The sequence below is a fragment of the Myotis myotis genome, unplaced genomic scaffold (assembly GCF_014108235.1).
Source record: "Myotis myotis isolate mMyoMyo1 unplaced genomic scaffold, mMyoMyo1.p scaffold_m19_p_13, whole genome shotgun sequence".
NCBI classification, from domain to species: domain Eukaryota; kingdom Metazoa; phylum Chordata; class Mammalia; order Chiroptera; family Vespertilionidae; genus Myotis; species Myotis myotis.
The window spans coordinates 13,481,164-13,497,350 of record NW_023416317.1 but is presented as its reverse complement, the minus strand read 5'-3'; the positions used below and the strand labels follow the sequence as shown (position 1 = coordinate 13,497,350).

Below are 16,187 nucleotides of genomic sequence, written 5' to 3'. Positions count from 1 at the left end.
TGTAAACATTGCCAAGGACAGACAGGGGGACACTTTGAGATTTAATATCCTCCCTTTTATTCTTGTTTTTGTTCCTGTTCCTCCTCCTCTCTCCCTCTTCCTCCTTCCCCCTCCTCTCTCTCTCTTCTCCTCTCCCTCCTCTTGTTTTTTTTTAACAAATACTGCTTTAGTTTTTCATATTCCTTTCACATTACAGCCATTGTGATTTTCTCTCATATTTTAACAAAATTGTACAGATTTTATTATATTGTTGAACTTATGAGTAAGTTCACTTTGACCTGACTTCACTCTGAGAAAAGGTCAGTGATGTTCATCTTGAAATTTAAAAGAGAATCTGGTGGTGCAACATACAGACCTTGTAACATAGGAACCAACTCCTGAAACCTGTATGTTCATGTTGACCAATGTCACCCCAATAAATTTAATAAAAATATTTTTTAAAAAGAGAATCTGGGTCTCCAGGACGCTTCACAGGAGGCCCAGGATGCTTAATCGCATAAGATCTTGCCTGCTTCCTTAACGCATGGAATTCCGATGTCAGTCACTTTGAGACATTTTGCCAGTGAACATTAAGTGTCAAAGACTTGGCAAGATGTGACTCTTGCTCACACAGAGGAGGTCAGAGTCGAGTAAGGGCCTGGCCACAGCCTGCAGAGCACGTGAGGACCTGTGTGGTCACCAGGACCACAGGATTGAGAACCAATTGGCAAAGTTGGTTAGAGCAGGAAAGGAAAGCGTTGTGCCTTGCCAAGGTCAGGAGGGCTTCTCAGAGGAAGTGAACTGACCGTGGGCCCTGATGCATGAGGAAGAGCCCTTAGTCACTGCCCTGATTGGGTATTTGCTGTGGCCCTGTGGCGTGTACAGTGAGGGCAGAGATCAAGGACCGGGGTCAGCATTACACATCTTTCCCCCTCGGGGCAGAACAGGAAAGGGCAGTGAGGAGCCTTGGAAGACACAGTGTGTCTGTGTGGGGGTGGAGCCCTGATCAGATCTTGGTGTAAGTCTGACCACACCATAGAGAATGTGTTGAAATATCTGAAAGGCAGAGTGGTCCGTCTGAGAAAATAACATTAATCAGCAGCGTTGGAGTGGAGAGGGGGAACTTAGGCCAGATAACTGTAACACTCGTTGACCAGTTTGGCCATAGGGAATGCATGTGAATTCAGAAAGGTTACCTGTAGCTTGGTGATTGGGTAGAAAGATGATGCAGCCATGGGTAGGTGAGGCCTTCGTGAGAGTTTTGAAGTGTCCCCAAGATATCCAAATAAGAAAGTTTAGTAGATCTCTAGAGCCGCTGGGATTTAGCCAACAAGTGAAGTTTGGTATCTGAGACCGTCAGCATGCCACAGTTAGGATGCTGTTGGTTGCAAATTACAGAACACCCAACTGAAGCCAACTCCCACAATAAAGGGGTCTGTTCATTCACATCCCTGGAAAATACAGGGTCCCAGGCGCAACAGTTTAATTCAGCCGTGCAGCTATGTCCTCCAAACCCCCAAATGTCTCTGCTCTCTCTCCTGCTTTGTGGGCCTCGCCCTGAGACCGGCCTTCCTCTTGGTGACAAGATGGCTGCAGACCCCGGATTTCCCATCGTCACACCACACCAGTCTTCTCTCCTCAAGAGTCTTTCCCAGAATCTAAGATACTCCTCTTCCAGAGGTCTCCTGCCAACTTCCCTCCTGTCTCACCAAACACTGAACACACGTGCCATGTACTAATGGATGGCGGGGAGAAAGAGGGGGGACCCCCTCCAGTCAAAGATCATACCTGATGTGGGGGTGGGGTCACCTTCCCTTGAAGCATATTGGCTTTAAGGGAGGAGTGCTGGGTACCCAGTGAGAGGCTGTTGGGGAAGTGCCGTGTTGAAGGGTGTGACTGGGCAGTTGCATGCAGATGTTCATCAGAGGAGAGGAGAAGAGGGTTTGGGTGGAGCTTTGAGGGACAAAAATTCTGACGGGGTGAAGGGTGAGAAGAGGGAGAAAACAGACCTACCTGCATCCCAGGCGAGCGCTTCAAGGAGGAAGGGGTGGTCAGGTGATGCACGATAGGTCGGTGGATGTTGCAGGTGTCCCTTCCAGGGAACAGTTATCATGTCACATGCTGTGACCTAAGCTCACAGTGAAAAACCTGGCTGTTATTGGGGGAAGGGGGTGGCGGGGCAGGGCGGTGTAGAAGTGTGGGGGAGGCAGTTGCCAGCTTGGAGCTTAACTGAGGAGTATTGGCCCCAATTGGAACCACTCTTTCCCCTTCAAGTGGCCAAGTAGAGAAACTTTGCAAGAAGTGAGCTTTCAGAGGCCACAGAGGAGGAAACAGAACCTGAGGTTTGGATGCATTTCCCAGAGGGCTGGCTGAGGACACACAAGCAGGCCCATCTGGCTTTGAAATCCAACCTGTGGGGCGCCAGGCTTTCAGGAGAACCGTTGTCTCATGAAAGATTTAAAATTGGCCGCGTGGGGTTGCTTCCTGTCCTGGGTCCTCGCTGCCACGGTGGGGCCCGCTCTTACCCTGTGCTTTTGCTCACTCTCCCAGATAAGTACGCGGTTCGCTTCATCCCCCACGAGAACGGCGTCCACACGATCGACGTCAAGTTCAATGGGAGCCACGTGGTTGGAAGTCCCTTCAAAGTGCGCGTCGGGGAGCCTGGACAAGCGGGGAACCCGGCACTGGTGTCCGCCTACGGCGCGGGGCTTGAGGGGGGCACCACAGGTAACACACTGCCTCCCCCTCTCCTCTTCAGCTGAGCCGGCTCCAGGGACAGAGCCAGGTGGCAGTCTCCAGGCCTGTGCGCCTGTCCCCAGGGACACTGGGATGAGGTGCACTTGGGAGGCTCTCGGGCTCATTACCACGTGCTGTGCCTCAGCTGGCTTCCCCTGCCAAGTTCCCGGGCCGTGGGGCGGGAATGCTGACACAGAGGAACCCGGCCCAGCACCGTTCATTCCGAGGGTTTCCTTGCCTGAGCAGAATTCATGATGCATGTAACTGGCCTCCTGGGCGGTCCCTACCCATTAGTGCCTCTAGTGGTCCCCAGGCGCCCAGAAACGCACTGAATGGGCAGTAATGCCTGTCACGGTCTATCTCCTCTTTTGATTCTCTGGTCCTAATGGAGGAGGAGAAAAGTCTGAAGCAGTTGAGGAATTCCGAAGCTTTGGAACTTGTTACGATTTATTTTTCACCTTTGCTGCAGATGAGACACTTTTGATTGTGAAAAACTTAGGCAGCGACATGGTGTATAAAGTGAAACGTATTCCATCTCTTTGCGTCTCCTTCCTCCCTCCATCTGGTCCAGGAGGAAACAGGGCTCACAGCTCAGGGGAGGCCCTCGGAGTTGTCTGTCAGTCTTCATTCTTGGTCGCGTGGTTGCTTAGCTGGCTGGTTCACCAGAAAGGTAGACACATACTGTGGTTTTGCTTTTATTTTACAGAAGTAACCTTAATGCGCATATTGTTGTACTGCTTGCTTTTTGCTCTTGGCATCTTAAAGAACTCTCCATGTCAAAACATACCCTACCCCCCGCCCCTTGTAATGGCTGCAGTTGGTGTTCAGACAGTGACCCTAGAGGTGGGCGTCGGGTGGTGTCCAGTGCGTGTCCTTACACAGAGGCAGGGTGGGAGCGTGTCCAGCCATGCTCCTCTGCAGGGAAAGTCCAGGCGTGGGCTCTTGGGGACACGGTTTGCATGTGGGTGTTGATTTGGGCCCTGAGGAAGGCCTCCCGGTCCCAGTTTCCGGAGTCCCTCGTGTGTGGGCACTGCTCTCAGTGTCCCCCGATGGGGTGAGTGGGACAGAGCAGACCCGCCTCCCCGTGGCAAGGGGATGAGTGGCCCCGGTTACCTGGGGGTGAGAGTCCTAAACGGCCCAGGTGCCCTGCTCAAGGGCAGGAGAGAGTTGACCCGCTGATGTCCCACCTGGGACTCTGGCCAAACAGTGGCCTCAGCAGAACCACCCGTGGGAGTGGCACAAGTGCCTCTGGACTCCCCGGGCCCATCGGGCTCCACACTGAACGCTGGCCCAGCAGCGTGCTCTTTGTTTAAGGCACAGTGTGGTTTCACCCTAAGCGCTGTCCATTGCACAGATGAGGAAAGTGAGACTCAGAAGGTTGAGTCACTCCCCAAAGCTTACTTAGCTGCAGAGGGCAGAACCAGGACTCACCCCCCTCCCCCAGGCCCATGCCTCAGAGCCTGTGCCCTTCACCCCTGAGTTTTGCTGCCCCCCCCCCCCAAACGTCTGGCTCACCCAGGGGCAGAGACTGCACCTGTGGCCCACTCCGCGGTGGTGGGGGGGTCACAAGCCAGGACCCCTGTCCTCCAAGCTGCCGTGGAATGTTTCTCAGGCAGCAGTGCACGCCTTTGGCCCCTGGCAGGCCACCCGCTGTCGGAACCCAGGTGGGGTCCTCTTGGTACTTGGAGCCACCGCAGGCCTTGGCCCAGGCTCCACAGCAGCCACTGAGGTCTCCTGCAGCCGCCAGCAGCCACCTCTGCCTCCTGCTGGGTCGCACCTGCTGTGGCGGGGGCCTCTGCTTCCTCTTGGCTGTTCACGGGCCTTCTCAGGAGCTCTGGTTTCAGTCTATGTTTTCCAAGCGCTGGATGCCGCTGAGAGGAGCTGGTCTAGGGAGACTCCCAGCCGGGCAGGAGAGGCACAGAGCACGCCTGTTTCAAACCCTGTGTAAATATTGCTCTTGTCAAGGGGAAGGCGTCTTGTTTTCCTAGCCCTCCTGCTCCCCAGCCTTTCCCCAAATACCCGTCCCAGGGTTACACAGCTGCAGTGTGCACGGAATGAAAAGGTGGCTGTGCTCGCCGCCCGAGGGCCTGGCGGCCTCACCTTCGGGACAAAGCAAACGTCCCTGTGTTTTTATGGGTGGGCTTGCTGGATCTTTTGGCTCGAACCTTAAACGGTCCGTTCCGCAGGTTTGGGAGCAGGGCATATGGAGAATCGGGAAGGGACTCTGCTGCAGAGAGTGAAGAGGCTGGGAGGCAGACCAGGGCTGCCTGGGTGGGAGCGCAGTGTCCTGAGGAAAAGCTCCAGGAGCCCCAGTGGGCAGGACCTGGGCAGGCTGGGAGCCCCTTCCCTCCTCGCCCGCCTTGAAGGTGCTTTGCACACACATGACAGTCACGGGAACTCGGCTATGTGTGCGGGCTGCCCGGGATGTTCGGGGTGTCAGTGGTCAGCTGGAGGCAGTGGTGAGGGGGCTCCTGCGTGGGGATCCTTTCTCCTGCCTTCTCTCGGGCATGTGCGTCCGCCTCACGTTGGACAGAGCTCCTGTTTAAATCTCCACGGTGCCATTTTCTAGCCGTGTGACTCACTGAGCCTCCACTTCCTTCCCATAAAATGGGAATAACAAGGGAGCCCACCAGGCAGGCTGTCCCAGGTCCCTCTGGGCCTCTGATTCCTTATTTCCCTTTCCCACCGCATCTTCCCTGCCCTCGGGCCGCCGCGCAGCCAGGAGGAACCGAGATTTCTCAGGAATGGAGCAGCTTGTTGAAAAGGGTGGGGCTTCTTCCGGCAGCCAGGCCTTCTCCACGTGGAGTATCTCTCCCTGTCGTCTTCATCTTGCAGCTCCTTCCTAGGATGCTGTCCCGTGCTCGTCGCCACCCGCCCCCACAGCCGCTGCAGCAGCTGCTGCCTTAGGGGCTTCAAGGCTGCGCAGTTTAGATGCAGGGTTGAAGTGGGGGGCAGGGTGCTGGGTGGGGGAGTGCTGGGACCGGAGCCTCGAGAGCTTCCAGAAACAGCTGGGTTGTGTTGGGGAATTGCATGATAGCAGCTCCTTTGTTTTATTGATAACCAGAACAATCATTCTTTCTCTGGCCTGGGAGCTGTAATTAAACCAAAATAGTTCCCAGCTGGGACACGTCCAGGGCTCTAGAGAAAGCACAGCCCTGCATGGGGCTGCTATGCCAGGGACAGCCCATGGAGGCACTGTGGCTGGTGCACAGCTGGTGTCTGGCCCCCAAGTGACCCTCACAGACCACTCATCCCCTCTAGACTGGAAAGAGGCCTGGGGGTGGGGAGGTTGCTGCCATCGCCATCGGTGGCACTCCTGCCCAGCTTGCCCTCTGTTATACCTGTCTGTGCAGGAGGTTCTCATGGGCCGGGCAAGAGGTAGAGTGTCCTAGGGCTGCACTAGGGCATCCAAGGCAGCCACACTGTCCACCCAGTGGCCAAGAGCTGGGCCTGGGCTCCGAGCTGCGCAGACTGCTCAGATGCCCCTCTCACCGTAGCTCTGACTGGCAGGGGCTGAGCCTCCGAGTCCTGTTAGCACCTGAACTGCGATGGGGCTCAGTTAGCCGCCGCTGCTGTGCCGGTCCTGTTCCTGTTGCCAGTATTATTCATGGCAAAGGAGCGGGTGGCAGATCCTAGTGGCTGCTGCGGTCTCCAGGGTGGTGTCTGGGTCAGGGAGCCTGTAGAGGAAGGAGGAGGCGCTGACTCCTTGGCTTCCCTGAGTCCACACAGAGGAGGCAGGAAAGGTCAGAGGGGCCCACGCCTCCCCTCACCCCTGGAGGCAGAGCTGACAGCATGTCAGGCTCACAATGACCCTCAGACCTTTCGCCCATAGCCACCGCTCGTGCCCAGAGGAGAGGACAGGGTGTCCAGGCAGGGTGTGCTGGTGGGCGAAATGTCAGCCACACTCCTGCCTGGAGTTACCAACCCCAGGGCCTGAGGTGCTCTGTGCCAGGAGTTCAAAGCTAGTAGTGGTGGGCTCCCATGCCTCCAAGGTGACCCTACTTTGAGGGATCCTGTGTGTGCCCCTGCCACTGCTTCAGTGCCCCCGGGAGAGCTCCCCAAACCCTACCCCCGTCGTCCCTCCAAACCATCCACATGATCTTGACTCCCACCTCCTTTCTCCCAGGTATCCAGTCTGAATTTTACATCAACACCACCAGAGCAGGGCCGGGGACGTTATCCGTCACCATTGAAGGCCCGTCCAAGGTTAAAATGGATTGCCAGGAAACCCCAGAAGGGTATAAAGTCATGTACACCCCCATGGCCCCTGGGAACTACCTGATTGGCGTCAAATACGGTGGGCCCAACCACATCGTGGGCAGTCCCTTCAAGGCCAAGGTGACAGGTAACCAGATACCTTTGAAATGATTCCCCCCCCCCCCCCAAATCCTTTGTCAAAATATCAACAGAGCTGCTTGATCGCAGAAACCAGATGATTTTAAATACGTTGAATCTACTTTGAATCCTGATTGTAAAGAGGTGGTAGGGCCCTGTGTGGCTCAGTTGGTTAGCGTGTTGTCGATTCCCAATCGGGGCACATACCCAGGTTGCAGATTCAATCCCCAGTTAGGCCACATGCCAGAGGCTACTGATTGATTTCTCTCTCCCCCTTCCTCTCTCTAAAAATCAATCTAAAAAAAAAGAAATGGTAGGGCAGGTAGAGGGGGGTGCATGCTTGAAACTTGCAAAATAAGTAGATAGAACGGGAGGGCAGAAGTTTAAAAAGCGTATTAGATGAATTCTGCCTCTAACAGAAAAAAGAAATGTTTACATATTTGAAATCTTATGTATTTGTTTAAATCAGGGTTTAAAAAAAATCACCCCGATCATTTCCCTTCACTTTAAAAATAATTAAAAGTCTTTATTAAATTTATAAAAATGTGCTTCCTTCAGAACACTGGAAAAAATACCAAACAGTAAAATCACCTCACAGCCTCCATCAAGGTAACCACCATAAGTGTTGTGGTCAAGTCCTCCCACATGCCTCTCTCTGCTCACTGCTATATGAATAGCATAGGTTCACTGCAGAAAAACTAAAGATTCAGGCAGGAGAATCATCAGCTCCCGTGCAGAGAGAACCATTTTTGATATTTTGTTATGTCCTTGCAGACTTCTCCACTGCTTATCACTATACGCTCTACAGTGTAGAGCCTACACTGCCACACTACAGTGTAAGTCTACAGGGTAGAGCCTACACTGCCACACTACAGTGTAAGTCTACGGTGTAGAGCCTACACTGCCACACTACAGTGTAAGTCTACAGTGTAGAGCCTACACTGCCACACTACAGTGTAAGTCTACAGTGTAGAGCCTACACTGCCACACTACAGTGTAAGCAGTGTAAGTCTACGGTGTAGAGCCTACACTGCCACACTACAGTGTAAGTCTACGGTGTAGAGTCTACACTGCCACACTACAGTGTAAGTCTACGGTGTAGAGTCTACACTGCCACACTACAGTGTAAGTCTACGGTGTAGAGCCTACACTGCCACACTACAGTGTAAGTCTACAGTGTAGAGTCTACATTGCCACGCTACAGTGTAAGTCTACGGTGTAGAGCCTACACTGCCACACTACAGTGTAAGTCTACAGTGTAGAGCCTACACTGCCACACTACAGTGTAAGCAGTGTAAGTCTACGGTGTAGAGCCTACACTGCCACACTACAGTGTAAGTCTACGGTGTAGAGTCTACACTGCCACACTACAGTGTAAGTCTACTGTGTAGAGTCTACACTGCCACACTACAGTGTAAGTCTACGGTGTAGAGCCTACACTGCCACACTACAGTGTAAGTCTACAGTGTAGAGTCTACACTGCCACGCTACAGTGTAAGTCTACGGTGTAGAGCCTACACTGCCACACTACAGTGTAAGTCTACAGTGTAGAGCCTACACTGCCACACTACAGTGTAAGTCTACAGGGTAGAGCCTACACTGCCACACTACAGTGTAAGTCTACAGTGTAAGTCTACAGTGTAAGTCTACAGTGTAAGTCTACAGTGTAGAGCCTACACTGCCACACTACAGTGTAAGCAGTGTAAGTCTACGGTGTAGAGCCTACACTGCCACACTACAGTGTAAGTCTACGGTGTAGAGTCTACACTGCCACACTACAGTGTAAGTCTACGGTGTAGAGTCTACACTGCCACACTACAGTGTAAGTCTACGGTGTAGAGCCTACACTGCCACACTACAGTGTAAGTCTACAGTGTAGAGTCTACACTGCCACGCTACAGTGTAAGTCTACGGTGTAGAGCCTACACTGCCACACTACAGTGTAAGTCTACAGTGTAGAGACTACACTGCCACACTACAGTGTAAGTCTACAGGGTAGAGCCTACACTGCCACACTACAGTGTAAGTCTACAGTGTAGAGTCTGCACTGCTACACTACAGTGTAAGTCTACGGTGTAGAGCCTACACTGCCACACTACAGTGTAAGTCTACAGGGTAGAGCCTACACTGCCACACTACAGTGTAAGTCTACAGTGTAGAGTCTACAATGTAAGTCTACAGTGTAGAGCCTACACTGCCACACTACAGTGTAAGTCTACAGTGTAAGTCTACAGTGTAAGTCTACAGTGTAGAGTCTGCACTGCTACACTACAGTGTAAGTCTACAGTGTAGAGCCTACACTGCCACACTACAGTGTAAGTCTACGGTGTAGAGCCTGCACTGCCACACTACAGTGTAAGTCTACGGTGTAGAGTCTACACTGCCACGCTACAGTGTAAGTCTACGGTGTAGAGTCTACACTGCCACACTACAGTGTAAGTCTACAGCGTAGAGCCTACACTGCCACACTACAGTGTAAGTCTACGGTGTAGAGCCTACACTGCCACACTACAGTGTAAGTCTACGGTGTAGAGCCTACACTGCCACACTACAGTGTAAGTCTACAGTGTAAGTCTACACTGCCACGCTACAGTGTAAGTCTACGGTGTAGAGCCTACACTGCCACACTACAGTGTAAGTCTACAGCGTAGAGCCTACACTGCCACACTACAGTGTAAGTCTACGGTGTAGAGTCTACACTGCCACGCTACAGTGTAAGTCTACGGTGTAGAGCCTACACTGCCACACTACAGTGTAAGTCTACAGCGTAGAGCCTACACTGCCACACTACAGTGTAAGTCTACGGTGTAGAGCCTACACTGCCACACTACAGTGTAAGTCTACGGTGTAGAGCCTGCACTGCCACACTACAGTGTAAGTCTACAGGGTAGAGCCTACACTGCCACACTACAGTGTAAGTCTACGGTGTAGAGCCTACACTGCCACACTACAGTGTAAGTCTACGGTGTAGAGCCTACACTGCCACACTACAGTGTAAGTCTACAGGGTAGAGCCTACACTGCCACACTACAGTGTAAGTCTACAGTGTAGAGCCTACACTGCCACACTACAGTGTAAGTCTACAGGGTAGAGCCTACACTGCCACACTACAGTGTAAGTCTACGGTGTAGAGCCTACACTGCCACACTACAGTGTAAGTCTACAGTGTAGAGCCTACACTGCCACACTACAGTGTAAGTCTACAGTGTAGAGCCTGCACTGCCACACTACAGTGTAAGTCTACAGGGTAGAGCCTGCACTGCCACACTACAGTGTAAGTCTACAGTTTAGAGTCTACACTGCCACACTACAGTGTAAGTCTACAGTTTAGAGTCTACATTGCCACACTACAGTGTAAGTCTACAGGGTAGAGCCTACACTGCCACACTACAGTGTAAGTCTACGGTGTAGAGCCTACACTGCCACACTACAGTGTAAGTCTACGGTGTAGAGCCTACACTGCCACACTACAGTGTAAGTCTACAGGGTAGAGCCTACACTGCCACACTACAGTGTAAGTCTACAGGGTAGAGCCTACACTGCCACACTACAGTGCAAGTCTACAGTGTAGAGCCTACACTGCCACACTACAGTGTAAGTCTACAGGGTAGAGCCTACACTGCCACACTACAGTGTAAGTCTACAGTGTAGAGCCTGCACTGCCACACTACAGTGTAAGTCTACAGTGTAGAGCCTACACTGCCACACTACAGTGTAAGTCTACAGGGTAGAGCCTGCACTGCCACACTACAGTGTAAGTCTACAGTGTAAGTCTACACTGCTACACTACAGTGTAAGTCTACAGGGTAGAGCCTACACTGCCACACTACAGTGTAAGTCTACAGTTTAGAGTCTACACTGCCACACTACAGTGTAAGTCTACAGTTTAGAGTCTACATTGCCACACTACAGTGTAAGTCTACAGGGTAGAGCCTACACTGCCACACTACAGTGTAAGTCTACAGGGTAGAGCCTACACTGCCACACTACAGTGTAAGTCTACAGTGTAGAGTCTACACTGCCACACTACAGTGTAAGTATACAGTGTAGAGCTATGTATAGGGATAAGCAGTGAGTCTACCCTGCTGATACGCAGGGTGCTTTATGTAAACAGAAACTGTGGCTTCCAAAGGGTGGCACGTGGTTCGGGGGGTGGGTGGGTTTCCAGGCTGGAACCTAGTTAATTGTGTGGGGCAAGACCCGGGGGTTGGGGAGGAGAGTGGGGGGGTTAGAAGACATTATGGGTGTGAGATGGGGAAGTGGTGGCTTTTGGATCCAGGTGTTGGGGGATGGGGGCACTTTCCTCCTCTGGCTGAGGGACCCACTTGATCTGGTCATTCATGCCCTCCTCCCTCCCTTTCATGTCCTAGGCCAGCGCCTGGTCAGCCCCGGCTTGGCCAACGAGACCTCGTCCATCCTGGTGGAGTCGGTAACCAGGTCCTCGACAGAGACCTGTTACAGCGCCATCCCCAAGGCATCCTCAGACGCCAGCAAGGTGACCTCCAAGGGGGCAGGGCTCTCGAAGGCCTTCGTGGGCCAGAAGAGCTCCTTCCTGGTGGACTGCAGCAAAGCCGGTAGGCAGCCTGGCCTTGCCCTTGGGGGGGGTGGGGGCGGGGGCGGGCAGCTGGACACAGCCTCTGCTTTCGTCTTCCCTGCTTCAGTCTGCAGTGCCCACCCTCCCATGTAACCCAGCCATTTGCAAGTAACCGTGCTTATTACCTTATTCTTTTGCACTTAGTATTTTTAAAGGATTTTCCTCTTGAGTTTTTTCTGCCCCTAATCCCTTCAAACTTAATAGCAATTTGGACTTGGGTATTTGTTTGGGTGTCAATGGTGAGTTGGCTGGGTTCTGGCATCGAGCACATCTGGCTGGAAACCTGGCTGGTTCCACCACTCACTCATCCCTTCCTCCTTCCTCCCTCCCTTCCTCTCTTCCTTCCTTAAATGCCATGTGACCATGGGAAACTTACTAAATCTCTTTCTAAAAGTCAGTTTTCTCTTCTCTAAAATAGGAATAATAGTACCTTCCATAAAGTTCTTATGAGAATAACAGATCGGAACAATCTACACCTACAGGGACAACCCTTATTATGTGCCAAGGGCTTCACAGCATACTCCTCCCCATGAGGCTGGTGTTAGTGTCGCCCCTGTTTATGGACGGACGGGGAAGCTCAGACAGGGAGAGGTGAAGTTCTATGTCCAAGGTCACCCGGCTAGGAAGCGCAGGGCAGGGATTTGAACCCACAGTGATGGGCTCTGTGAGGCCTGCTCAGAACCCCACACTCCCACCTCTCAGTCCCCAGCTTCATCTTAGAAGCTCAGCAGGCGGTAACTGGTATCATTCCGCTGGCTCCCTTCTGGTCCTCTGCCTTCTGGGATTGATCCTCACGGAATAACCACCTCCCTCTGCCTCTCAGGTTCCAACATGCTGCTGATCGGGGTCCACGGGCCCACCACCCCCTGCGAAGAGGTCTCCATGAAGCACGTGGGCAGCCAACAGTACAACGTCACCTACGTCGTGAAGGAGAAGGGGGAGTATGTCCTGGCCGTGAAGTGGGGAGAGGAACACATCCCCGGCAGCCCCTTCCACATCACGGTGCCTTAAACGCCTGCTCGTCAAATCCCGGGAGGTGCTTCAGGTGGTTGCTTTTGTTGCTTGTTTATAACTCGATTTTTTTTTTTTTTTTTTACAAAGTCCTCCGGCCTGTTTGTGGGTCTGAAACCCCATCCCGAAAACATTGCCATTCTAAAGTGCCTTCAGAACGAAATCCTAGACTTGACTCATTGGGGACGCGTTGGGGACACTGGGGAAATGCAAGCTGGAGCGGTGGGCTGAGCAAATCTGACCTCTTGTGGCGCAGATCGTCCCCTGCAGACAGACCAAGAACACAGGCAAGGCTAGTGTTAGACACGCAACCGGGTACCAGCTTATGAAACCAGACAGGGACGAGGGGCAGGGAAAAAGAGGGGCCCTGGCTTAGGTGGTTGTTTAGAAAAGTAGATGGCTTGAAACCAGCTTCCTCTCGTCCAGTGCCCACCCCATGTAAGAAAAGGCTACTAGGTGGACACGTTGCTTTGACCACTCGTTCCCACCCCACGCTGCTCTGTGGCCTTTTTACCACGCGGTGGCCGACTGGCCTGGAGGGGTTCCCGCCGCCTCTCCCTCATCTGCTGATCATTTCCCTGCAAAGTCCGGACATGTGACCATCTTGGCAGCCATGTTTTGTTCTTGCTTTTAAAGTCTGATGAGTCTCGGTCTGAGGAACGTCTGCAGCGACAAGCAGCCCCCCACTTGCCAAAGACCCCTTTTTGTAACCAACACTAGCCCTTGTGCTTAACACACACTCCAGCCACTTGCCAGTCTGATGAGCTTTACCAACGCGTTCCCGGTGGCCGTGAGGGGTCCGCGTGTCAGTGGAAGTCATCACGCGACACAACCCAGCCCAGTCTGTCTCGGGGGCCACTTTTTCTGGAAAATAGTTATAGATAGGAAAGAAGGAAACTCCTGCCGGCCTTTGGTCTGAGTCTGGGACCCGTCGAGCGGGGTGGACAGCAGCTCATCGCTGGTCCTTCACTGTTTGGCAGAAATAGCAAAAGGTGTGTATTTGGCCCTGGCCCCGTGTCATCCAGATGGTGTTTGGAAAGCAACATGCAGGTGCAAGATTCCACAAACGGGGTGTAAGGCCTTGTGCACCCCTTCCTGCACCCCCGCTTTGGACTAAAGTTAAAGCATCTGGGACTGGCTGGCGGCAGGGCCCGCTGTGGAGTGTGGTCGGGCAGGCAGACCCTCCTGGTTGCTGCTCAGGAAGTGGCACTGTGGCTGAAGTGCCTCCGTGGGTGGGGCGGGGCCCGGGTGGGGGGCCTGCACCGAGGGATCGCAGCTGGGGGCCAGTGTTGGCAAACGCCCAACGTTCGAAACTGGAGCGGCCTGAAGCCTCATGTGAAAGGACCACAGGCCTCGTAAACTGGGACAAGGAAGCGAAACTGGAATCAAATGCCGACTGTAAATTGTATCTTATAACTTATTAAATAAAATGTTTGCTCCTTAGAGCTCAGTCTGGTAAATGGTTGGAGCCTGACCTGCTCTTCCAATCCCTGGCCAATAGCACACAGATTAGCTGCTTGTTTTGACCAGGAGCCTGTTTTGCAGGGGGAGGCCTAGCTTCTCCCTGAGCCTAGGAGGGAATTTATCCAGACAGGGCCCGCCCGAGAGTGCGGGACACTGGAAGGGGGTGTGCGGGCCCTGACCCCGCCACACAGCTTCCTGTGGAGGTTTGCTGGGACTTGCCCTGAGTAAGAATCCCACATAGGAAACCCACCTAGGTGAAGGCTGTGGATTTAAAAAGAGCAAAAAAAGCCTCTCCTACCTACACGAGAAGCCCCATTGTCGGGAATTTATTCAAACAAAAAACAATGCCACCTGTCATCCCACTGCCCGTGGACAGCAGGGCTCGGATCTGGTGCTACAGCCGTCCCTCTCGTCCCTCTCCCTCTGCTGCTCCTTCCTGCTGCGGATGTCGCTACCTCCATGCCTCCTCCTCCCCTTACGGCAGTTTTGTGACACCATTTTACAGCGACAACACTAGCTCAGGCTGCAATGACATGTCTGCACTCTCCAGGTTCACCTGAGGCAGACCCTGGGTCCCTACCAGTTTGTCCTCCAGAGCGGGGCGGGAGCAGTGGCCATGATGATGGGAAGTCCCAGCTGCCCCCCACCCCATCCCTCACCTCCATTGGAGTTGAGGGGTGGAAGGAAAGGTGGGGAGAAAAGACTCTGGATCCTTCCCTGTGTCTCTTCCTGACACCCCTTTGTTGATGAGGGTGGCGATTTGTTGACCTCTGACAGGTGGGAGGGGAGGAGGGTCTGTCCTGCCCCTTCTGGAGGGAGCAGCCTAGCCTGTGGGCCCGGACTCCCGGCAAGGTCTGTGGCCTTTGAGGGGTGCAGGCTTTGCCCAGGGGGTCTGGACAGGCCACAGTAGGCTGGGCTTGTCCCCAGAGGAGCACAAGGCAGAGCCACTGGTCTCTACCTGGTTGGAGCCAGGCGGGTTCAGGAGGCAGCGTTATCAGGTGGCAGAGTGGACTTTGGCATCAGGCACCTTAGGCTGGAACAGTGGCTCAGCCACCCACCGTGTGGCTCGGGGAGGCTGCTTCACTCAGAGGGCGCCCCCCTCGGCGGTTGGGGGGGTCACATGAAATCCCACGGGGAGCGGCGAGTCTCGGCCACCGCTGTCTGCTGCCGTGACTGCCTCCTACACGGCGGGGCCTGGCGATCCCCCGCCGGTTACTTCAAAGACATCCCGGTGGAACCTGTGCACTGTGGTCAGCAGCTAGAGCCACCGGCAGCTCTTATCTGCACCTGGACTGGCTGCTATGGGAACCGGCTCTTGTTTGTACAAACACCGTGAAAACTGCAACTTAACCCTGGACAGGCCAGTGCCAGACCTTTTCTCACTCACTGGTCCACTTGGCCCTGTCCTGCCAGGACCATCACTCTTTAGTGGTGAAGGAGGTTAGGCAGACACCAGGTGGGCCCTGCCCTGTCGAGCCCAGATGCCTGCCTCCTCCTCATCCAGTTTCCTCTGAACCCAGGGCCGCACTCATCAGCAAGGCTGCCAAGAAGAGGAAACATTTAATTAACATGTCTCTTTCCGATGCGCTTATAAACACTCTGGCCCAGGACCACATGTCTAGTCTTAAGACTTCAAAGGGGCCTTGAAAGCCACATTTTGATGAGTTTGGTGTAAAATGAATCCGCCGCATAGGGATTTAATTTCCCTTGAAAACTGCACAGCCTGAAAAATTAGCAAAATGACTTAATTTTGCTAATGGCAAAAATGAGTGCTCAACTCTTGTCCACCCCCCAAGTGTGTATTTTGAAATGGGGAACAAGATCGTTAATTTCAGTGCCCCTTGGCCTTCGTGCAGCCGGATGGAAGCAGGGGGTTCTGGGAAAGGAGTGGAGTCCATCCAGGTCTCCCTTAAGGTGCGGGGGAGGGGCTTTGGAATCAGGGGAGTCCGCTCATGAAAACTCTCCCAGAACACATCTTGTTTAGCTCATTTGTTTTCTCCTCACAATAGCAAATCACAGCTCTCAGAGGGAGTAAAAATGTCACATCGCTCAAGGCAAGCTTGAGTTT

The 16,187-nt window shown here is 53.3% G+C and overlaps 1 protein-coding gene across 10 annotated transcripts in view; it reads left to right on the top strand.

Moving 5' to 3' along the window:
* Nucleotides 1-14,100, top strand: part of FLNB (filamin B) — a 138,464-nt gene extending 124,364 nt beyond the window's left edge. For 4 of the 10 annotated variants that reach the window (XM_036331781.1, XM_036331779.1, XM_036331777.1 and 1 more), the window contains 5 exons: nucleotides 2,530-2,706; nucleotides 6,842-7,060; nucleotides 7,609-7,659; nucleotides 11,421-11,624; nucleotides 12,468-14,100. In XM_036331781.1, the coding sequence (XP_036187674.1) occupies nucleotides 2,530-2,706; nucleotides 6,842-7,060; nucleotides 7,609-7,659; nucleotides 11,421-11,624; nucleotides 12,468-12,655 (839 nt within the window). In that variant the 3' untranslated portion in view covers nucleotides 12,656-14,100. Of the gene's footprint in view, nucleotides 1-2,529; nucleotides 2,707-6,841; nucleotides 7,061-7,608; nucleotides 7,660-11,420; nucleotides 11,625-12,467 lie in introns of those variants that run through there. The other 6 variants (XM_036331782.1, XM_036331780.1, XM_036331778.1 and 3 more) reach the window with 4 other exon arrangements.
* The last annotated feature ends 2,087 nt before the right edge of the window (nucleotides 14,101-16,187 follow it).